General features: G+C 40.9%; 3 protein-coding genes across 5 annotated transcripts in view; 2 read left to right on the plus strand and 1 right to left on the minus strand.

The window, feature by feature from the left end:
- Positions 1-497, minus strand: part of LOC147013541 (myosin light chain 5-like) — a 53,681-nt gene extending 53,184 nt beyond the window's left edge. The window contains exon 1 of the mRNA XM_085855422.1: positions 446-497. Coding sequence (XP_085711548.1) covers positions 446-448 — 3 coding nt within the window. The 5' untranslated portion in view covers positions 449-497. The remainder of the gene's footprint in view (positions 1-445) is intronic.
- The window catches only part of LOC147013542 (steroid 17-alpha-hydroxylase/17,20 lyase-like), a 132,941-nt gene that overhangs the window by 33,449 nt on the left and 74,492 nt on the right, over positions 1-25,000 (plus strand). The window contains exon 1 of one of the 3 annotated variants that reach the window (XM_085855421.1): positions 578-622. The exons of the other annotated variants lie outside the window; for them this stretch is intronic. The gene's annotated coding sequence lies outside the window, so the exon portion shown is untranslated. Of the gene's footprint in view, positions 1-577; positions 623-25,000 lie in introns of those variants that run through there. 3 annotated transcript variants of the gene reach the window in all.
- LOC147013543 (uncharacterized) lies at positions 17,444-19,010 on the plus strand. Its single transcript, XM_085855413.1, has 4 exons — positions 17,444-17,602; positions 17,816-17,911; positions 18,106-18,271; positions 18,438-19,010. Coding segments are annotated over exons 1-4 (330 nt in total). The 5' UTR covers positions 17,444-17,535; the 3' UTR covers positions 18,439-19,010.

A 25,000-nucleotide genomic window follows, 5' to 3' on the forward strand; every position in this document is an offset into this window, starting at 1 on the left:
ATCGGCAGTCATACCACCAATGAATGACTTGCTAAAACCGTGTAGACCTCATCATCTTGCATTAAATTTTTAAATTTTATTTCAACTGAAATCACAAGTTTTCTCAATTAACTATTCATTAGGTCAGCAAGAGGTTTAACAGCACCTTTAGAAAATCCTTAAGAGGTTATTAGAGGCAATTCTAAAGCCCTTAGTGTAAGCATTCAGAATATACATATATATGTACAGTATATATTATGTATATATATATATGTTCAGTATATATTATGTGTATATATATATATATATATTTATATGTACAGTCTATATATGTATACGTATATGAGGGACGGAGGTAAAAGAAATCATCATTTGTCACATTCATGAATTCTGTTTTACATTAAAAACATTTTTTAATGTTAATTTGATTGTTCATATTATTGAATATCTACAAAACCAAACTTACCATTACTGGTGTATCGTCGACAACAGGACAATGCCCAGTCTCAGAGAAATTCCTGCATTAAATAGAGGTGAAAAGAATGCAGTTTATAATTAACCATGATAAGAAAGATATTTCTGTACATATAAGGTGAGAAAAGCAAGGACATATTGACCGCGGCCTCAGAAGACATTTTCAAAGGTGAGAACTTTCAATTCCATTTGATCTGTCGTTTGGACTTAAAAAGACAAATCGTTGAAAAAGACTTTGTTTTATAAAGTTTTTGTGAACTGTGAATAATTTCCTAAACAACTAGAAGGGCGCTCGGTAGATCCACTACCTCCACCACGTAATGCCTGATCCACAAGAACATATCGGGTCAAATACATTTTTTTATATATAATGCAAAACAGTACTATATCGTTTTTGGCCCGATCTCTCAATGGTGAAGAATCCCTTTAAAAATTAAATGATTCTCGTATCCAGATCAGGATTCGGATCTTCACTAAAATTGAATCAATTCGTCCTTGTCACACACCCAACCTGTCCACCAAGTTTCATCCGAATTCGTCCACAACTTTTTGAAATATCGTGCTACATATCGTTTTTGCCCTATCTCTCAATGGTGAAGAATTACTAAAAAAAATTCGAGTAATTGGATCCGGATCCGGATTTTCACAAAAATCTAATCAATTAGTCGTTGTCACACATCGATCCGGTACACAAAATTTCATTCAGATCCGTCCACAACTTTTTGAGATATCCTGTATACAAACATACAAACAGACAGAAAGGGGTGAAAAAACCTTCACCTTCGGTGGTAGAGGTAACAAGAAAAAGAGCAATCAGAGATTGCAGACCCTTGCCAAGATTTGTTTTGTGTGGTGTTTGTGTGGCGTTTGTTTACTGGTGTGTTACGTAACAAATAAGACATAACTCGAACTGCCACTATATAACTGCTGGCAGTGATGACCGTGTACCAAGATGTCCTGCTTTGATACAACACGGGATTGACGAGTTATGAACCAAGTAACGCGATGTTCAATCTATGCATTACCTAAGCAGTTAGCCATTTTTCCTGAATACATCGTTTGAATTGAATTGTTCAATTGAACATCAATTGAATTGTTGTTTAAATAACCTGAACACAAAGTGATAAATGTTGACACCATGGGTGCAGAGAGTAAAGCGGGATTCCCCTGAGTCTAATGAGGCCACACCTGTTTCTTTATGACGTAGGAGTCACAAGTTATGGACCGAGGAACAGGCCAGTTCCATCTATTTATTATGTACACAGTTGACTATTTTTTTCCTTGGACCATCATCGGTATCAATTGAATTGCTACACCTGTACCCTCAAACACATGCAGGCACAGCTAAGTAAGCTTTTTGCAAAAAAAAAAAAAAACATTTTTTCTAAAAGTCCTCAGATCCAAATAATTAATTAATTCTGGCTGCCAGACCTTGCCGCCGATCGGTTTGAAATTTAAACATACATTCCCCATGCAACTAGATCATAACTCTGTAGTTTGTTGTTGATTGATGAAGTGGTTCCAGAGCAAATATTATTTAATATTTTTCTTCAATCCAATATGGTTGCCAAACCATGTGACCTATGTCAAAAAGGGTAGAGAACTTTGTGTTCATCATGGATAGGTGGTAATACCTGTATAGTTTTGCCTCAATCTGTTCAGTTGTCTCAGAGAAGAAGATTAAACGAAATTTTCAATTTTCAATCCAATATGGCTGATGAACCACATGACCGGTGACATCATAAGTTTACATTCTGCCTCTAATGTGGTAGGGGATCACGCTTGTTAAGTTTTGTGTTAATCGGATAAGGTGCATTTTTATATCCAAGATGGCCACCAAAACATGTGACATGTGATGTCATAATTGTTACCCTTTATGCAGTAATGGCGTTATATGATAGTCGCAAAGTTTCGCATTGATAGAATAAGTGGTTCCAAAGAAAACATTCGTTACTATTTTCTTAAATCCGATATGGCTGCCAAACCATGTGACCGAGCAATTATTCATTCACAAACTTGTATCCCCTAATCTTGGAGAATACGTGTTTGAAGTTTCCCCTCGATCTGACCAGCCGTTCTGGAGAAGATGTTTGAAGGCTTTCGGGTAAATTCAATATGGCTCCCAAACCATGTGACCTATCAATTAGAAATTAACAAACTTGTACAAGCATGTCTTTGGGAAACGTGTGTAAAGTTTTGCCCCAATCTGTCTAGCCGTTCTGGAGAAGATTAAAAAAAAAAATTCAAAACAATATGCCTGCCAAACCATGTGACCTATGATGTCATATTTGTTTTTTTGTCCCCATGAGTTGCTGCATAGATGACGCTCAAGAAATTTCAAATTTTTCGGATGCAGCATTCTACGTGTCGAATCTTCACCGGGATACCACTTCACCAATGACGTCATGAAAAAAAATCACACTTCCTCCCCATGGGGAGTTCTTGCCATGTGCCAAGTTTCAATTTTTTCTATTGTGCGGTTTCGGAAATACAGCGGTCAAAACTTTTTCCTTTTTCAAATGTGGCACCCATACCACGTGAGCTATGACGTCATAATTAGCAACTAAGTATTCCACGAAAAAAGATACATAATCCGGTGAAAATTTCGTGTCGATCAGACGAACTGTTGGCGAGAAAATTAATTTTAAAGCGAAAAAACCCCCAAAATTGCCGGCGGAATAAGAAAAACTAGCATCCGTTGAAGACAAAGTCTTCGATATCCCCGCCATAGTAAATGAGGACAAGTAGCAAAAAGCACCAGTTTAATTTATTCTTGATGTGTATACCAAATTTCATAAAGAAATAGTTCATAGTTTTGCAACTATGCTCTGGAAACAAAGGTTAACCTCAATTATTTCTTAATACCCAACTTGTTTCCATGGAAAGTGACAGAATTTTTTTTGGGGAAAATCTCTAAATATCAAAAGGCACCAGTTCACCACTTGCTTGATATGTGTACCAAATTTCGTAAATATATCTTGAGGGGATTTGTAGTTAAGCTCCGGAAACGAAATGTGACGGACGGACGGACGTACGGAACCCATTTCTATATCCCCCGCCAACTTCGTAGGTTGGCGGGGGATAAAAATATATCTTGAGGGGATTTGTAGTTAAGCTCCGGAAACGAAATGTGACGGACGGACGGACGTACGGAACCCATTTCTATATCCCCCGCCAACTTCGTAGGTTGGCGGGGGATAAAAATATATCTTGAGGGGATTTGTAGTTAAGCTCCGGAAACGAAATGTGGCGGATGGACGGACGGCCGTAGGGACGGACGGACGGAACCCATTTCTATATCCCCCGCCAACTTCATTGGTTGGCGGGGGATAATAATAATTGGAGGGGTTGCTCTGCTTTATAACTGCGAGCAGTTATGGCTGGGTACCATTTCCCCTCCCCCTCCCACCCCACACCCACTGAGATACAACCCTGCTTCGATGGGACACCTGAACCACGCTTTGAAAGGGAGTTGAGATGAAAGGGTTAATAAGAAGAAGCCTTGAAAGAGAGTGGAGATGGAAGGGATCCCCGCAGACGTCACTCGCATAGATGTCGCCGTGTGAGCTTTGCCACGGTCACTTTTGCAACGTGGGACTTTCCACAAATATCTCCATACACATCCCGCAGATTTCACACCACTTCTACACACGGGCTGTCCCGCTGTGTTTCGCACACTACTCATTCACACGATCCACTCCACGGTTTTCTTTCTTCTTTGCTCTTTTATACCACATAGTTTCCCCACGCTCACTCTCATTCCATCTCACACACACTCTAGCTGCCTTGCGGTTGCGGTCCTTCCCACCCGTTTGCTCTCACGATCCACTCCACGGTTTTCTTTCTCTCTCGCTCTCATACCACGCAATTTTCCCATGCTCCCTCTCACTATTTCGATGCACACAAGCCGTCCGATGGCGGTCCCGCAGCCGCTTGGGGTGCACCGCGAGCACCACACGCATCTTGCGGCACATCAGATTTTTGTTATCGGCTCCCGAAGGAGAATTTTACTGATGAAAGAGCACGATTTTCTTTCCTCTGCATAACAAGAGAATCCACGTAACTTCATTGGACGGTGTATATTAAATCTTCACGACCAAGACGATGTTAATGTTTATTCACTTCATACAACGTGTGCATTACATATCCATTGGTTTGTTTCTAAGCTTTTAAAAGTCGGGCAAAAACGAAAAATATTTTTAATGAAAGACCACGATTTTCTTTCCTCTGTATAATCTGAAAATTAACGTACTTTCATTGAATGATTCCGGGCCTAGCTCGACTCAGTGATGAGGAGCGGCTGAAGGAGACAGGGCTTTATACACTAGAAAGGAGGCGGTTACGAGGAGATATGATAATGAAAGGCATAGATAAAATAAGTGAAGATGAATTATTCAACAGAGTGGACAATGATAGAACCAGGGGCCAGAGCCTGAGAGTAAAGAAGAAGAGAGTTAATACGGTAGTAAGGTAGGGGTCTTTCACTCAGAGAGTAGTGAATGCATGGAATGGTCTCCCTGGAAAGGTAGTGAAAGCAGAAAAAGTAGATAAGTTTAAATTAGGATTAGATAGTTACCTGGATGTTATGGAGATAGAAGGGTATGGGGATGTTGATAAGACTTGTAGGTAGTTTGAGCATTGATGGGTGATTACGTTTGGAGTGCTGTTGGTGGGAGTCTTGTGGAAAACAGCTCGGGGTGAATGGCCTCCACCTGTGTTGAATTTCCTTGTTAACCTCCACCATTGAAGATCGGAGGTTACTGTTTTCACCCCTTTCTGTTTGTTTGTTACTTACGAAATCTAAAGATTTCGTAAGTATATTGATGCCTTCCGTTTCTGTTTGTTTGTTTGTTTGTTTGTAGGCACGATAACTCGAGAACGGAAGAAGCTACCAATGTCAAATTACACCACGTGATTCAGGAGGGTGATGGCTAGTGGTGATTAGATTTTGTTCAAAATCGGTCAAAGGTCGAGGTCACGGTGAGGTCAAATATTCGATTTTTGATGGTTTGGTACAGATAACTCGAGAACGGAAGAAGCTACCAATGTCAAATTACACCACGTGATTCAGGAGGGTGATGGCTAGCGCTGATTAGATTTTGGTCAAAATCGGTCAAAGGTCAAGGTCACAGTGAGGTCAAACATCCAAAAAAATGATAACTCGAGAACGGAAGAAGCTTCCAATGTCAAATTACACCACGTGATTCAGGAGGGTGGTGGCTAGCGCTGATTAGATTTTGGTCAAAATCGGTCAAAGGTCGAGGTCACAGTGAGGTCAAACATCCAAAACATTCGATTTTTGATGGTTTGGTACAGAATCATCGTAGAAACTTCTGGTTTGTGTCGCTACCTTCTCAAGAGAGCTTTTATTAGACAAGGTCAGAGGTCAAGTTGACGATTTCGTAAGTACCAGTCTATGACTGTTTGTTTGTTAGTTAGTTAGTTTGTTTGTTTGTAGGCACGATAACTCGAGAACGGAAGAAGCTACCAATGTCAAATTACACCACGTGATTCAGGAGGGTGATGGCTAGTGCTGATTAGATTTTGGACGAAATCGGTCAAAGGTCAAGGTCACAGTGAGGTCAAATATTCGATTTTTGATGGTTTGGTACAGATAACTCGAGAACGGAAGAAGCTACCAATGTCAAATTATACCACGTGATTCAGGAGGGTGATGGCTAGCGCTGATTAGATTTTGGTCAAAATCGGTCAAAGGTCGAGGTCACAGTGAGGTCAAACATCCAAAACATTCGATTTTTGATGGTTTGGTACAGAATCATCGTAGAAACCTCTGGTTTGCATCGCTACCTTCTCTCGAGACAGCTTTTATTAGACAAGGTCAGAGGTCAAGTTGACGATTCTATAAGTACCAGTCTATGACTGCTTGTTTGTTTGTTTGTGAACAGTATTATGGAAAAACTCCTCGACGGATTTCGACGAAGCTTGGTGGGGGAGTTAGGTATGGTCCAAGGAGCATGCCATTAGATTTTGGACTTGGTCCCCCCCCCCAAAAAAAAAGTTAAGAGAAATTTTTTTTTTTTTGCATTTCTACATGTTTTAAGTGATTTTCCACCCCCCCAAAAAAATTGTTAGAGAATTTTTTTTTTGCATTTCTACATGTTTTAAGTGATTTCCAACACCCCCCCAAAAAATGTTACCCCCCCCCAAAAATTTAGAGAAAAATTTTTTTTTTTTTTGCATTTCTACATGTTTTAAGTGATTTCCAACCCCCCCCAAAAAAATTGTTAGAGAAAAATATTTTTTTGCATTTCTACATGTTTTAAGTGATTTCCAACTCCCCCCCCCAAAAAAAAATTGTTAGAGAAAAAAAAAATTTTGAAACTTTTTTTTCAACAAAATTTAGATTTCTTTTTTTTGCATTTCTACATGTTTTCAGTGATTTCCAACCTCCCCCCCCCAAAAAAAAATGTTGGAGAAAAGAACTATAACTCTATCAGCACTGTTGACATCATATTTAATGAATAAGATATAAGGTTCACTTGAGTGACCCAGCAGTATTGGCGGCGGAGGTTTTGCACTCTCCTGAGTGCTCCCCCTCGAGTTATTCCTTGTTATTGGGCGGTGTGTGATTAGATCATTACCACGATGCATTCCCTCGTTTGAGGTGTAATCATATTGTACATTTCTTTCCTCAAAACGGTATCTTTATTTTATCATAGAAGGCGCGTTGTTGAGTCTTCAAATGTACACTACTTGAGGCCTGTGTAAGCACGTTGAGCAATGTGAAGTGAAAAATATGGCCGCTATTTCTGGGCGGCTGTAGTTAAAGGCAGAGCTTAGCTAAAAGGAGGTGCTTGTGACGTTTGATGAGATGAGAGAAGGCCTGGCCTGCAGAATGAGCGGTGCTTATGACCAACTCACACACAGACATAAACAGCTCTCTGCAGTATATAACATGATTTCTTGGGGATGATAAAATAATTATTTCTGTGAAACCAAATAACCAATCAATACTGGACTTTGCAGGTATGATCCACGACCCTTGCTGCATATATTTAATTTAACAATGACGTCATCAGTCATGTGGTTTGGCAGCCACATTGGTTTCATGGAAAATAACAAAATTATATTTTGGAAGCTGCTTTAGCTGTCGATTTGAAACTTTGCAGTTATGATCCATTCTCTTGCTCCATGTAATGTAATGATTCTTATTGATGTGTTTAACGGTTGTGGAGAAAATGGGTTTGAAAGTTTCGGTTTTCAAACGAATATGGCTGTCACACCACATGACCTATGATGTCATCATTTTCACAGTTTATGCAGCAATTGTGGTGGATGACATTTGCCAAATTCCACTTTGATTGGATAAGCGGTTTCAGAGAAAACTTTATTTACTATTGTTCTTCAATCCAATATGGCCACCGAACCACGTGACCTTTAAATTATTCTTTATGACCCCAGTATCCGCAAGTCATGTGGAACATTTCTGTGAAGTTTACCCACAATCTGTTCAGACGTTCTCTCGAAGAAGATTTTTGAAGGTTTTAGGGTAAATCCAAGGTGGCTGCCAGACCATATGACTTACGATGACATCGGTGGTAAAGTTTTGTTCCTCATGGATAGGCGGTCATTGCTGTAAAGTTTTGCCTCAATCTGTTCAGCCGTTTCAGCAATTTTTTCAGGTTTAAATTTTTTTATTTTAAATATGGCAGCTGAATGACATGACCGATGATGTCATCAATTTTTTTTGTTGACCTATTTATCCCAAGATGACCCTCAAACATTTTCATACTGATCGGATGTCGTGCCGCATGTATGCAATTATGACGTCATAACGAAGGCACCTACGACGTCATAGAAAAAAAATCACTTCCGTTCCTTTTGACGTCACTGCCATTTTCCAAACATGAATTCTCAACATGTGAATTCTAAACATAACGGCATCCCCCGATAGCATTGGGGAAGGCTTATTGCGGTTGTAGGGTTTGTTTCTACAATTAGCATCCCCAATTTTTCATGGCCACACAGAGTTTGAGAGACCACAAGGGAGTACTAAACCACCATTTAGAAAAAAAAAACTCTTCCTGCACTCTCAACACTCCAAATTTCCAAACTGTATCAATGTCCGAGCTGTATATCAGAGCTGGGACTTTCAGAATGAAATTTTTCATCAATAATGCACGTATAAAGTAGGCGGGGTTGACCTAATTTTGACATTGACCTCGTTTTAAGGTCATGACCGAATTATAGATATTTTAACTTTTTTTTCACCATCATGCTCATTTTGCCCAATCAGAACGATGTTGCCCTCCCTAGATAGCCGCATTTAAGCTTAAGTTACATCATACCCCTCCAGGTTAAAGGTATGCCTGGTGTTGCCTTAATGGTTAGAGTGGTGGGCTTGAGATCTGAGGATCCTGAGTTCAAATCCCACTCAGCTGTTGAATTAATACCAGGTGGGGTTGACTCCGCCTGTCATCCTTCCGAGGTTGGCAAAATGAGTGCCAACATGCTGGTATCCTGTGTTGGAGTGGCGACCCATCCAGGATTGTGTCCAATAGCCAAGGAGACTGCTTAGGCAGCACCAACGCTCTGCACAGAGTATGGTCTCCATGGATGGATGGATGGATGGATGGGTTAAAGGTCAAGGCCTTACACCCATATGAGTAATCTACCATTTCGGTTTTTCTTAAAATTAAATTTTGCATCAATAAAGGGAACACAAAGTATGTGTTTCTGATATAAATTTTGACCTTGACCTGAGTTTGAAGGTCATGACCCAATATAGACGTTTTGACATTTGTCACCATAGCTCAACTTGTGTTAGTCTGATCGGAACGAAATTGCTGACCCGAGACAGCCTGGAGCAAAGCGCATTTATGCTTTATTTACATCATATTCCTCCGGGTGAAAAGTCAAGGTCTTACACCCATAAGAACACCAAATCACCATGAGCTCTTTCTCCCAATGTCCAAGCTGTATGTCGGAGCTGGCTGGTACTTTCAAAATAAAAATTTCAACAATAATGGGAATAAAAAGTGTGAACATAGTTTTCTGACCTTGATCTAATTTTTAGGTCATTACCTAATAATAGACATTTTCGTATTTTTCATCAAAACTCGAATAAGGTTTGTCTGATCAGAATGAAATTGCTCTCTGTTGATAGCGTAAGCCCCGCAGCAAGGCACATTCACACTTGATGTACATCATACTGCTCTGGATTAAAGGTCAAGGTGAAATGACCTTGAAAAGTCTGAAAAAAAAAACGTTTAACAAAAAAAAATCGCTCAATTTTGCCAATGTGGAATTTCATAGGCCACTTGGCCTTCGAAGACATCGTTGCATCAAATGATGTATCTGCACTAAAGTTGTGCACCTGATATTTGTTTCGGGTCCTTGACCTACTTAACAAAGAACACCTTTTTAAAATCATAACTTGAATAATTTTGCTCTGATTTTCATGAAGTTGAGTTTTATGGATAGATTTTTAGATGGGGACACGTTTTCTTGAAGTACAAGGATACATGGTGATCCGAAAAAAAAGATATGGCCCTCATTGCATCACGTGGTGAGGGTAAGTCGCAGGCGATCGCCAATGGTTAGTCTCTCCCGGTCAGGGGAGGCTTTCCGTTGGTGATCGCTTTGTGATCGCAGATATCTAGTTTAATGTGTCATTGTATGTGTAAAGGAGTTTATGAACATATAAATGGTGCATTCCAGACGTGCTCGGAATTACTGGTGGTTTCCAGAGACTTGGAAGTATCTCAGACGTAGATGAAAGTTTTTCCTGAAACAATTGTTGCTGTTATAGATTGTTGACATTTACATGTTATTTGATTGTGGTTTCGTGGTTTCTCTATCCCTCTTTATAAAATAAGTATCCTTGTGTTTCCCATAATGCTAGTCACCATCTCATGCCATCTTGCGATTTAACGCGCTGTTCGTCCAGAGCGATTTCCAAATGGACGTTCATTTAAACTGAGCAAAATGGCGGGTAGGTTTGCTTCCCTTGCTGATAACATGTCATTGTTATGTTTGCAACAGGCTGGTCTGGACATGTTGCACGGATGGAGGACTTAAGAATGCCAAAATCTGTCTTCTACGGCCAATTACGATCTGACAAACGCAACAGGGACGCTCCCCGAAAGCATTTCAAAGACCAGTTCAAGAGACAGCTCACCTTGTCTGCATCGACCACAAGATTTGTGAGAAGGATGCTGCAGATAGAGACGGCTGGCGGTCAGACATTAATAATGCGTCTCGCCGCTTTGAGGTAGACAGACGTGAGGCTGCAGAGGAGAAATGCAGAGGGAGGAAAGAATCAGTGGCAACTCAAGTCCCTGCAGGACAGGATGTCCCATGCCCCAGATGCTCCAGGCCCTGTAAATCCAGGATTGGCCTTTTCATGCCAACAAGTCTTCCCTTGATCTTCATCTGTGAAGAACTGCCATCATCACCATCAACAGGCTAGTACATTGCAAATATTCAGTTATAGTACTGTTTGCTCTGTCAGCAGTTGTACTGCGACGAGACGACCCGCTGCGCACCATTATAACGGCTGTGGGAAAAATTCTAACTATCATTCAGGATGATAGATACTGTATGTTTTAGCGTTATAAGTTTGAGTTTTGGTTAATACTTCCTCTTTGGTGATACGAAGTGAATTGTTTTGATATTAGGACTAGTCAGTGCTTGCAGCACTGTATGATCTACAGTTGCTGAGATACTTTGTTATCTGAGGGTGAGTTAAAGGAACGAGTTTAAATATCACCGTTATTTTCATATTTTATAATTGGGAGCCTCGTTTGTCATGCAATATATATTTTCCTCCTACGTCATCTCGATGTACATTTTGAACTGTAGTTTATAGCAAATTCCATTGGAGAAATGAGGGTTCGAATGCAACTGATGTTTTCAGCTGTGATGTAAAAGAATGACGAAGTGCAGTTCATGTGTATTTCAATTATTGTTCAGGATGGTGTAAATGATGACATCATTGATTGACAATCATAATACTGTCGTGTCCACGTCCGTTAAGTTAATTACCCTGATCCAATTGTCACGGACGGGGCGGTTAACACTGACCTGGACGGATTGCCGAACGGTTCTACCTTAGAGGCAAACACGCAATCCTTGGAGATTATGGCGCACACGGGATGGAGGGTGGCAAAGACACGTACCAGAAGTGTTCACCAGGATGGAAGCACAAGGGTTTATACTCGAACCCATGACGAATAGACAGACACAAGCAAATTTAATAAATAAGCGTTTAATGAATATTAATCAAATATTTATAATGGGAATAAATGAACGTGTGATAATAAAAACGTGCGGTAAACTGAAGCTAATTTTGAGACGTCTCCACATGGACTTAAATACAGACAAGGGGAAAGATAAAATAAAAGAAAATCCTTCCCTTTATTCTGACATTTAGCTTTGTCCAGAGATCATCTTTGAGGAGCTTGGGGATCGAACCACGTCGTCCTGCACAGGAAACCATACCAAAAATGGCGCCAAGCCGCTCTCTGCGTGGGAATCGTGCGTGAGGTAATTTGTGTGGCGGTATTCAATGCCAGAGCTTACCAACCGCCATGCAGCTTCTTCTCACAAACTAACCTGCCGATCGCGCTCCTCTCTTACACCAGGTCCGCTCACAACGATGGCCCTCCTTCCTCTTCAAACACACAACGGGATAATGCCAAGCTATGGCTGAGGCATGCTCCTCTCTCTCTCTCTCTCTCTCTCTCTCTCTCTCTCTCTCTCTCTCTCTCTCTCTCTCTCTCTCTCTCTCTCTCTCTCTCTCTCTCTCTCTCTCTCTCTCTCTCTCTCTCTCTCTCTCTCTCTCTCTCTCTCTCTCTCTCTCTCTCTCTCTCTCTCTCTCTCTCTCTCTCTCTCACACACACACACACACACACACACACACACACACACACACACACACACACACACACACACACACACACACACACACACACACACACACACACACACACACATACAAAAACGTACAACTTCGTGACTCAACCGAACAGTAATAGACTCAACCGAACAGCCAACTCAACCGAACTGGATCATCTTTCTCCAGTACGCGGGCAAATTCACACAGCATGAACATGAAAATCACACTGCCTTCTTTGTTATGTCGAGGAGAAGCCAGTGAGCAAGACCCTCTTTGTCCACTGCGTACCTCACACAACTATCTCCTCGTCTCCCTTGCCCCTTCTCCTCAGAAATGTACAAACTTCATGACCCAGCCAAACAGTCAATGGCTAGTGTCTTGTTTCAGTACTTGAACGAGTTCACACCAGCAAGAACAACAAGAATTGTGCTGCTATTTCGTTGTGCCGAGAGGAGAGCGAAAATGAGACCCTCTGTCTCAACCGTGTTCCTCACACAACTATCTGCTCTTCGATCATGCCCCCCTCACTGACGTGACACTGACCAATCATAAGCTTCAGGGGCGTGAGTTGCTGGTACGAAGCCAGGATTTTCACCTGCTCTGGAATGTTCGGCTCTGTTGTTGTTGTTGTTGTTGTTGTAAGAACATAATTCTTTTATTGCTGGTTTTGTGAATACAAAAACGTGGGAAAAGGTCACAGGGTCACTAACTCACAGGTTCACAGGGAAAAGGTTGCTACCTCACATAAATCACATACTAGGAGAAATTAGCCTTCAACCCTACCTAATTAACACAGCACTGCCCCCCGTGGAGTGACACGTAACAATATTAAGCTGACAGTTTCCATATTTAAATTACATCAAGATGCCTCCTGCTCATCCACGGACTGTGCTACTCTATACAATCCTATCTTTACGATGAAATTTCTCCATCTACCCCACAAACATAACAATACTTGTACATGTGAATAACAATAAGTATTGTTATGTTTGTGGGGTCGATGATTAAATAAATAGATGATTAAATTAATAGATGTGGGGTGGATGATTAAACAATAAGTATTGTTATGTTTAACAAAAGAAAGCTGTTATCTGGGATTCTGTTCCGTTTGATTTGAACTGTAATTGATTTACATTGTTAAAACTATGTACTGTGTATTGGCATGTCCTAACAAACTGCATCAATGTCTGTTGCAGGTTTTTTTGTGGCTTTTGGTTTATTTGTTTATTTATTTATTTTCTACTCCTGGGTTCACTCATCTCTTCAATGGATGAATAAAACTTAGTTGGACTAAGCACTCATCTGCATTCATAACCCCACTTACATATATAAGAACCCTATTAATTTAATGCATCGTTGTATAAAAACCCTATAATTAGTTTAACAATATTGCTCTATAAGAACCCTATTAATTTATTGTATCATTGCATAAAAACCCTATAATTAGTTTAATAACGCTGCTATATAACAACCCTATCAATTTAATGTTTCATTGTATGAAAAGAAACCTCATTAATTTAATAACATTGCTGTACAACAACCCTTTTAATATAATGTGGCATTGTATAAAAATCATATTACAATAGTTCAATAACATTACTATATAACGACCCTATGAATTTAAATGTGTCATTGTATAAAACTCTTTTAGTTTAATAACATTGCTGTACAACAACCCTTTTAATTTAATTTGTCATTGTATAAAAATCATATTAGTTTAATAACATTACTATATAATGACCGTTTTTACAGCCATTTTTCCCTGCTGTGCAGAGGTTTTTTTCTTGAGGCAATGTTTTTTTTTATGGCCGGATGCCCTTCCTGACGCCAACCCTGGTCATCTCTTACGACACACAGGGATATGGTACACCTATTCTTACCGGGGCATACACCGGGACCAGTACACTGGTACTCATTTTGCCGACCTCGGAAGGATGACAGGCTGAGTCAACCCCCTGGTGTTAATTCAGCAGCCAACGGAGCTTGAACTCAGGACCCTGGGATCCCAAGCCACCACCCTAACCACTAAGCCAACACCAGGCTTAACATTACTATATAATGACCCAATTAATTTAATATCATTGCATAAAAACCCTATTAGTTTAATAACATTGCTGTACAACAACCCTCTTAATTGAATGTGTCATTGTATAAAAACCCTATTAGTTTAACAATGTTGCTACACAACAACCTTATTAATTCAATGTCATCGTATAAAATAAACAATTAGTTTAATACCGTTGCTATATAACAACACTATTAATTTAATCTATCATTCTATAAAACCAATTGGTTTAATAACATTGCTATATAAAAACCATATTAATTTCACATGTGTTTGTATAAAAATCCTATTAGTTTAACAACATTGCTGAAGAACAATCCCATTAGTTTAACATTGCTGCATAGTATATAACAACCCTCTTAATTTAATGTCATTGTATAAAAGCCCTATTAGTTAAATTACATTGCTGTACAACAACCTTTTAATTTAATGTGGCATTGTATAAAAACCCGATTAGTTTAATAAGAATGCTGTACAACAAGCCTATTAATTTAATGTGGCATTGTATACAAATCATATTAGTTGAATAACATTAATACATACCAACCCCATTAATTTAATGTCATAGAATGAAAACACTATAACTTAATAGTGTTTTTATACGAGGTGTGGAAACTATGTTTAGAACCCTATTAATTTCATATGTGTTTGTTTAAAACCCTATGAGTTCACATGTAGTTTTAAAGTCAGTTCTACACATAGTTTTTAATTCATTGTATAAACCCCATTAGTTTAATAACATTGCTGACAACAATCCTATTAGTTTAACATTGCTGCATGAGCCTGGTGTTGGCTTAGTGGTTAGGGTGGCTGCTTGGGATCCTAGGGTCCTGAGTTCAAGCCTCATTGGCCGCTGAATTAAAATACACCAGGAGGTTGACTCAGCCTGTCATCCTTCTGAGGTCGGCAAAATGAGCACCAGTGTACTGGTAAGGGGAACACTACATCAGCAGCATAGCCGTGTCCCAACCAATGATGCAACCAGCAGCCACAGGCTGCTCTCTCTCTCTCTCTCTCTCTCTCTCTCTCTCTCTCTCTCTCTCTCTCTCTCTCTCTCTCTCTCTCTCTCTCTCTCTCTCTCTCTCTCTCTCTCTCTCTCTCTCTCTCTCTCTCTCTCTCTCTCTCTCTCTCTCTCTCTCTCTCTCTCTCTCTCTCTCTCTCTCTCTCTCTCTCTCTCTCTCTCTCTCTCTCTCTCTCTCTCTCTCTCTCTCTCTCTCTCTCTCTCTCTCTCTCTCTCTCTCTCTCTCTCTCTCTCTCTCTCTCTCTCTCTCTCTCTCTCTCTCTCTCTCTCTCTCTCTCTCTCTCTCTCTCTCTCTCTCTCTCTCTCTCTCTCTCTCTCTCTCTCTCTCTCTCTCTCTCTCTCTCTCTCTCTCTCTCTCTCTCTCTCTCTCTCTCTCTCTCTCTCTCTCTCTCTCTCTCTCTCTCTCTCTCTCTCTCTCTCTCTCTCTCTCTCTCTCTCTCTCTCTCTCTCTCTCTCTCTCTCTCTCTCTCTCTCGAACATTGCTGCATAGTATATGACAACCCTCTTAATTTAATGTCATTGTATAAAAACCTCATTAGTTTAATAATGTTGCTGTACAACAACCGCATTAATTTAATCTGTCACTCTATAAAAAAAAGTCACATTAGTTTCATAATGTCAATGGACAAAAACATCGTTCATTCTGTTGCTTATTGAGTTAAACTGTTGTCCTCCTGTCGGTTCTTTGCCTTTTTACCAAATTGCCATGTTCTTCCATGAGCCTCGATCATATAAAGAAAAATAACACCCTTTTAGTTGAATAATGTGTCACTTTACAAAAACCTAATTTAATAATTTCACTGCACAACAATCAGACAGTTTCATTTTGGGTCATTATACAAAAACGACCACACTCTGTGGCATACAGTAATGGTTAGAGCGTCCGCTCTGAGTCTGGGACGTTGAAGGTTCGAAACCCCAACCAAATCATTCTAAAGACTTTAAAAACGGTACTATCTACTTCCTTGCTTGACGTTCACAATTTAAAAGGAAAGAGCATGGAAAACAACCCTCGGAATACAATGGCAAACCACCGAGAATCACCCTTCCGAAGAAACTGCTTTGGCATAAACTGCTCTGTAAAGATTATGGTTCAACAAAATGAGAAAATGAGAAATACAAAAACTACGTGTAGCTTAAATAATAGTTGGACTTGTTCTGCAAACTATTTAAAATTGAATGAAATATAAATCATTTGTCAAAATATAAGTGATTGTATTCGTGTACTACAACCAAAAGTACTGTGGTGTAATTTTTTTAACACTCAAGATTGAACAGTTTGATTAATGAGAAATGTATTGCGTCTGGAAAAACCCTCAACACGCAGAACGACAATGACTTTGCAATGAAGTGAGCCAAGCTCACGGTGTGATTTTTCTGCACAATAATCCTCAACATTACAAAACAAATTCGATCATTATTACTCGAGTGCAGTTTGGTTGAAGAGTTTTAAGTAAAACCCCATATAGTTTGTATGTGTTAACTTTAGATATTCTTATATTTGGACCACTCATATAATATCTGGGAGACATGAAGTTAATGAACGATGACTAGCTCAAAGCGTATGACCTGAAATGGCTGCGGTTCCATCCTAAAGATTTATATGCAGCTGGTATCGAGTTGCGACCATATTGATGGGACAAGTGTGTACGTGTATAGTCAGGAATATTTTGAGAATTAGATGAAATTTCATCGATCGCCCCATAATTTTTTTATTTCTCCAATAAAAAGTGCGAATCAACCTTGAACGACCCTCACATTTTGCTTGTTATACAGTATGGCCTCCTTTAATCGCAACGGTGATGATGAAAAAAATTTGCATTTTATCAAAGATCCCAATTGAGATGTATTTTTGAGTAAGTAGATTCTTTGGACTGTTTAAAAATACATTTTAAAGGAAACAATTCACACAATTTCCATTTGTACCATCGCACTTTCCCCCACTCAATCCTGCTGTGGTTTACCAGACATCCCACCCTGTTTCTGCGATTTTTTTTTTCTTCCCTGTCTGGGGAGAGGAAAAATGTTTACTTTGGGAGGAGTTAATCAAAACAACACTCATATAAACAGTGATTTGCAACTTTGGTATCAGTTGGCTTGCACGAGATTGCAAACTCATCGACTGCCAGAAGCACCATGGCAAGCGGACATTTCCTGCTGCTCTTCGCCTCCTGCTGCCTACTTATTGCTGCCGCCATTGCAGGTATGTGAACCACACCTACAGTAAGTAACTCATTCATCCATTTAGTTGTTTCCAGTAATTTTGTCCCAACAGCTTACTAAATTTGAACGATGCACCTCATACACATACACATACTTTAAAGCCACTCATGAATACCTGTTTTTTGTGCATATATTGAATAAAGTAAATGTTAAACAAGATCATTTTTCATGGCCATGATGTGTCCATTTGCAGTTCCTGTTGAAGACGAAGAAAATTTAGAGGAAACTAAGGACCTTGTAACAACGGACATTCCGCAAGGAGACATAAACATCCACCTTGAGACCGGAGGTGAGAAGTGAGATCCACTAGATAATGTAAAGTTAGACAGATTAACTAAAACTTTTTGGATGTCAAAATAAATAGGGAACCGAAACAGAAAGTCTTCAGCATCACTTCCTCTTCCAATTTCTTAGTTAGGAAGATGCGAGAGCAGTTATTCTTCAACATGTTGTGAAAGTGTCTGATGCAACTGTTGTCTGCAGAGTGGAATCAGCTGTCAAGAACTGATGAGGAATCTTCAAACGGCAGTCTGGGTAAAACTATTCGACTTGCAAAGAGGAATGTCGAAGGTCTTCGTAATGGCAAAAAGCAGCAAAAAAAATATGAAGCTCATAATTTTTTGATTACAATCAGTGGAAGAGCATTCTGGTAAGATTTTTATTTTTTGGAAATTCAATTTGTTTTATTATTAGTTGTCTATATTCCCTCAAAGTTTCTCCATGTACTCATTATATTAAAATAAGCGAATACTATTTATAATCGTAAATATAATTATTTATGACAATTGTATTTTTTTGGTTTGTTTTCCCAACAGATAATTTGAAATTGCTGACGATGAAAGAAGTGAGAATTGCCAGATGGCTTTGTTTTGCCGGCGGTCTCTATAATACCAACCCTATATTATTTGGCTTTGAAATACTGTTTCCACATTGTTATCCTGCAGGTATATATATATATATATTGCATTAAAAGTTCTAAAATGAAGGCACTGCCAACTGGTATAGCTACTCAACCTGAGGCAAGGCTGATATCCGATGTTTCGACCACGAAGTGGTCTTCAGCTGGGACAAGCAGGCATCGTGTACCAGGTGTTCCGTATCCTCCAAAGGGGAAGGAGGAATTATGTGAACGCAATATGTAGAAGGTGAGATTGCGAGGATACTTACGACCTCGCACACGATGCCTGTGCGATCTCCCGTTTGAAGACCACTTGGTGATTAAAACTTGTATCTGAGTGTTGCCCGCTGGATAAGTGTACTAGCTGGTGGTGCCTTGATTTATGAATAAGGATTTTCTCAACTATAACCTGTTTTTGTTAACTTTTATATTGATGTATGAAGATAGTGAAGGTGTATATTATTCCTTGCAATAAAGTTTTTCTTTTTAATTATCATGTTTCCTCATTTTCTTTCTCTGTTTGTGGAAAGAACCTTCGCTTCATGAGCAGGTGTTGCCAATTATATGCATAAGCTATCAAAGTGAAACTCGCAGATACCTGTCAGCTTTTTATCACTTTTTATAATGATTATTGGATTAAATCTGGTGTTGGCTTAACGGTAAAGGTGACTGGCTTAGGGTCTTATGTAGCCCCTGTCAGTCCTTTGAATTACCACCAGGCGGGTTGACTCAGCCTGTCATCTTTCCGAGATCGCTAAAATAAGTACCAGCTTACTGGTGATAGGGGGCATTGCATGAGTGGCACAGCCATACCCCCAGAAATGATTCAGCCAAGAAACCACAGGCTGTATATGAATAAATGAAATAAATTATTATTATTGGATTGATAGGATAGATCAGAGCCAGTGGTCTTGCCTTTGGTCTACCTCGTCTGGGTCTCATTTGTAGCCTAGCTATGAACTGTCATCCTTGTGGTTTTAGCATGGCATTGCATCCTTGAGTCTATTGTCCTTTTGAGGGGACTTTAGGCCTGTTGTACCATCTGCCAGCATTCATTAGTGGACTTTGATACATTATTGACTAGTGCACTTTAAGGGATAAATTATTCCCCAGCGGACATCCACTGCTCACATTATCTACCCACTTCAATCTTCGAACCGAGGAAGATGAAAGTTTACATTATTTCCACATGATAGTCTCCCAATTCAAACACGTCGTTCTTCTCGGTCGACATCATGGGTGCTGAAAGGTTGTGGCCAAGTTTAATCGGAGTTGTGTACGTGGTTTCAGAGAAAAAAAGCAAATACCTATTTTGGGGGGCAAACCCCCCCTCCAACCCCCAGTAGACCCACTTCGTCCCCAATTATTTTTTATGGTGTGAACAAACTTTGGTACATCACAGGTGATGAAGGTTGTGGTCAAGTCCCTATTGAGGTCGATGGGGGTTGCCCCCCAAAATAGGTATTTGCTTTTTTCTGTGAAACTACACACAATTATGATGAAACTTGACCACAACCTTCATCACCCATGATGCACCAAAGTTTGATCACACCATTAATAAAATTGGAGTCCAAGGGGACCTGCAGTGGTGTTGCCCCCCAAAAGAGGTCTTTGCTAACTTCTCTGAAACTACACAAACAATTCCAATGAAACTTGACCACAACCTTCATCACCCATGATGCACCAAAGTTTGTTCACGACATTAAAACATTGATATCTGAAGGGGTTTAAGGGGGGGTCACCCCCCAAAATATGTATTTGCTTTCTTCTCTGAAACTTCACACACAATTTTTATGAAACTTCACCACAACCTTCATCACCCATAATGTACCAAAGTTTGTTCACGATATATATATATATAGATATATATATATTTTTTAAATCGGTGTCTAAAGGGATTTATAGGGGGTATTGTGGCTTTGCCCACCAAAATAGGTATTTGCTATAAAATTGGTTCATTGGTACATTTTGCTGATTCTGTCCCACATTGACTTCCTACTCAGTATCATTATTCTACCAGGTCAGTGCCCAGGGTATTGCCCCTCTTTTTTTAATGTCGTGAAGAAACTTTAGTACCTCATGGGTGGTGAAGGTTGTAATGGTTTCATTGAAATCGTGTGTGTGGTTTCAGAGAAGAGGACAAATACCTATGCTTGCAGCTCAAATCCCCCCCAGACTCCTCGAGACCATAATATTTAACTCACCTGGAACGTTGTTCTTGGGAGTTTATGGGATGGCACATTGTCCGTCCGTCCATCCACAAACATTTGCAACTTCCTCTCTGAAACTACACATTCGATTTTGATGAAACTTGACCACAACCTTCATCATCCAGTATGTACCAAAGTTTGTCATGGCATTAAAAAACAAAACAAAGAAATCTGGCCCGAAGTGGGTCCACTGGGCGTTGCCCCCCAAAATAGGTATTTGCTTGCGTCTCAGAAACTAAACATGCAATTCCGATGAAACTTGATGACAACCTTCATCACCCGTAATGGACCAAGGTTTGGTCACGACATTTAAAAAAAGATTGGGGTCTAAGGGTGCTTTACAGGGGTTTGCTCCCCAAAATATGTATTTTGGTTTCTTGTCCGAAACTACACACACAATTCCGATCAAACTTGACAAACAACCTTCACCACCCATGATCTACTAAAATTGGTTCATGACATGAAAAAATAATCGGGGTCTAAGGGTGTTTCCAGGAGGGGGGTGGGTGGGAGGGGGGTTGCAGTCCAAAATAGGTATTTGCTTTCTTCTCAGAAACTACACACACGATTTTGATGAAACTTGACTAGTACCTTTATCACCCATGATGGACCAAAGTTTGTTCATCGCATTAAAAAAGATTGTGGTCTAAGGGTGATTACAGGGGGTTGCTCCCCAAAATATGTATTTTGGTTTCTTTTCCGAAACTACACACACAATTTTGAAACAATGAAACGTGACCACAACCTTCATCACCCGTGATGTACCAAAGTTTGTTCACTGCATTGAAAAACAAAAATGCTTAGGTATTTACTTTCTTCTCCATGAAATATTTAGTGGTTTTCTTCTCCAGCCCCAATGAGGTGAGCACCCAGGGTTATTGCCCCTAAATTTTTTATATTTCATGAACAAACTTTGGGACATCACAGGTGATCAAGGTTGTGGTCAAGTGTCATTGAAATTGTGTGTGCAACTTCCTAGAAGTGAGCAAATACCAAATATTTGTTGGGGGGTCAGGTCAGGTATAGGAGCATATGCCAGATCAGCACGTCACTGCGTCCACTTTCTGCCAGTACTCCAGGGACCTCCGTCTGGCAGTCCCCAAGCAGATGCCTGGCCCATCCCTATCTCCTTGAGATGTAGATCAACTTGCAACCACAAAGCCAGTGGTCAGCCCATTGGCCTCCTCCGCTCACGAGGCTCCATTGTTGAGAGCATCTGGTGAGCAGGATCAGCATCAGGAAAATGAGCCACATATCCATACAGCCGCAGCTGACGCTCACGGACTATGCAGGTAACAAATCTCATTTGAGTCTCTCTCAGCAAATGCTCAGACACAAAGTCCGACCAGCAATAGCCAAGGATTCTCTGAAGAGACCTAGTACCAATGTAATTAAGTCTCCATCTCAGATCCTTGGTCAGAGTCCAAGTCTCACATCCGTAGAGCAAGAATGGAAGCACCAAGGACCTGAAGATTCGGACTTTTGTCCTCCTGCACAGGTACCGACAGCACCACACCCCATTATCCAGTGAATCCATGACTCCCCAGGCCCAACCCAGACGTCTATTTACCTCTGTCTCACAGCCAGCAGAGACATGAATATCACTGCCAAGCTAAGTGAATCTCTCCGTGACCTCAACTTCCTTACCACAAACTGGTACAGACAAGATAGCAGCATCCAATATGTCAATGAAAGCCTGGATCTTAGTTTTGACCCAGGAAACCTATAATCCAAGTGGCTCTGACTCCTCAATCAGCACCTTGAAGGCCCCCAAAAGGATTTCCAGAGTGTCCGCAAAGATGACTGCATCATCTGTGAAATCAATGTCAGAGATTTTGACATTGTCAAACGAAGCACCGCAGCTTGATCTCTCTGACATCCTCCCTAGAATCCAGTCCATACAAGTGCTGAAATGTGTGGGGGCCAGCACACACCCCTGACGAATTACATTAGCAACTGGAAATAAGTCGGAGATGGTATCACCACATCTCACAGCACTCTCCTTACCAGAGTATTGTTCAGACATCAGAATGATCAGTTTTGGAGGCACCCCACGAAGACCAAGAATCCTCCAGAGGGCATCCTCATTGACTGAATAAAACGTTTTGCAGAGATCAACATTGGCTGCAAGCAGCTCCTGCCGAAATTCTCGTCTGCATTCGGTGAAGACCCGAAGAGCAAGGATACGTTCAATCGTTGACATCTTTGGTGTAAATCCTGACTGCTCTGGATGCTGGTGCTCAAGCAGATGGTGGCGAACCCTATCAAGAATTATCCGAGCAAAGACGTTGCCCGGCACTGAGAGCAGCGTCACCCCTCGGTAGATGTTGCCGTCCTGGCAATCACCCTTCCCTTTCCAGAGAGGGACAGCAAGTCCTCTTCCAGTCAGTTGGGATGATGCCTGTGTTCCAAGAAGAGCACAAAACTGCATGCAATGACATGAGTGCAGCATTTCCACCGGCCTTGAGAAGTTCAGCATGGACACCACAAATCCCAGGAGCTTTACCCCATTTCAACCAGTTCACCGCAGCCTGTATTTCCACAAACGATGGTGGATCACAGTTGATTGGAGGGTCAGCAATAGGAATAGTAACACCCCTGATATCCACTTCAACAGCTGGTGGATCATCCACTCCAAGTAACCGGCCCAGCGGGCCTTCACTTCAGACTCCTCTGTCAACAGCCTACCACACTACGCTCTAATTGCAGTACACCGAGGGATCGGCTTGGATGAATGCAATGCGTGAATTCCCCTGTAAGCAGGATGAGAATCACTTGACCACAGGTGATGCTCTACCCCCTCACAGATTCCTCACACATAGACCTCCTTGTTCACCCTCAGTGCATGTCCAGTTTTACGCCTCCACTCCCTGAACAGCTCAGCTCTGCCATTCAGCCTGGCCCTGTGACTCTGGTCAATGGTATCCAGTGTCCCTTGAGAGACAAAATTCTTCTTCGCCCCACGGTGAGTTCCAAGACATCCACCAGCAACATCAGGGATGGTGGGCTTGAAGGCACTCCACAACTCTTCAGAATTCCCCAAAGCACCCAGACCCCCCAAATCTCCACTCAGCTTGTTCGCAAACTCCTCAGCTACCCTTTCGTCCTTGAACTTGCCAACATCCAGCCTTGGCTGGGATGGTACCATTCTCCCAGATTTAAGCTGCAACTTCAGAGTTGCTACCATAAGCCTGAGGTTGGTATTGAGGAACTGAGCACTTTGGTAGACCCTGCAGTTCTGCTTCATCCTCCAGTGACTATCAACAAGCACATGATCAATCTCCTTTGCCACATAACCAGCGTTGGAATACCAAGTCCAGCAATAAGGCTGTGGGTGCTGAAACCATGAATCAGCCACCCTAAGTTCATGACTTCTTGCAAAGTCAAGTAACTTAGTGCTATTCTTGTTCAGCTCCAGACGCATGGGGACCAAAACATGTCTCATAATCATACTTACCAGTTCCAATTGATGCATTGAAATCCCCCAAGACGAGAAGTGTATCTCGCCTGGGGCACTGATCAACCACTGAATTGAGCGTGGCGAAGAATGTGTCCTTCCCGGTGAGATCACTCTTCTCAGTTGGAGCACAAACAGAGACCAGGGAAACGACTCCCAAGGAATGACAAATCCTTCATCTCGCAATACGCTTGTTCACCAGTGTTACCTCAATTACCATTGGAATCAGCTTATTAGACACAGCTACAGCAACTCCTTGGGCATGGTATCCATCAGAGCGACCAGACCAATAGTGTCTCCTTTTACCATATATGCTGTACTCCAGAAATAGATGATGTACTCCTTTTACCAGTACATTGGTACTCATTTCACCAACCTCAGGAGGATGACAGGCTGAGTCAACCCCACCTAGTGTTAATTCAGCAGCCAACAGGGCTCAAACTCAGGACCCTGAGATCCCAAGCCAGCCACACTAACCACTAAGCCCACACCAGGCTTAAATAAATAACTACTGTTGTACTGAAGATCATTTACCCCTTGGAACCATGTCCACAACAATATGTAGGCCATAATAGGCTAATGTTGTCCACCTTGAAACACGGAAATGCTCCTCAGAGAGAAAAAATTATGAAGTAAAAGTTGCTTCATATTAATCCAAACCTTCAGGATTTTATTTTCAATCAGACAAAATGTTGAACCTCGGCGATGTATAGGCAACATATCGCTGCCTCAATCACTCCCAAAACAAAATGATTTGCTGTAAAAAAATGTGCCGCGATATATGATTATTTTGGAATTTGACACTACCCGATA

Source organism: Eptatretus burgeri, chromosome 14 (genome assembly GCF_056783735.1).
Source record: "Eptatretus burgeri isolate ZD-2024b chromosome 14, Ebu_testis_v1, whole genome shotgun sequence".
NCBI lineage: Eukaryota > Metazoa > Chordata > Myxini > Myxiniformes > Myxinidae > Eptatretus > Eptatretus burgeri.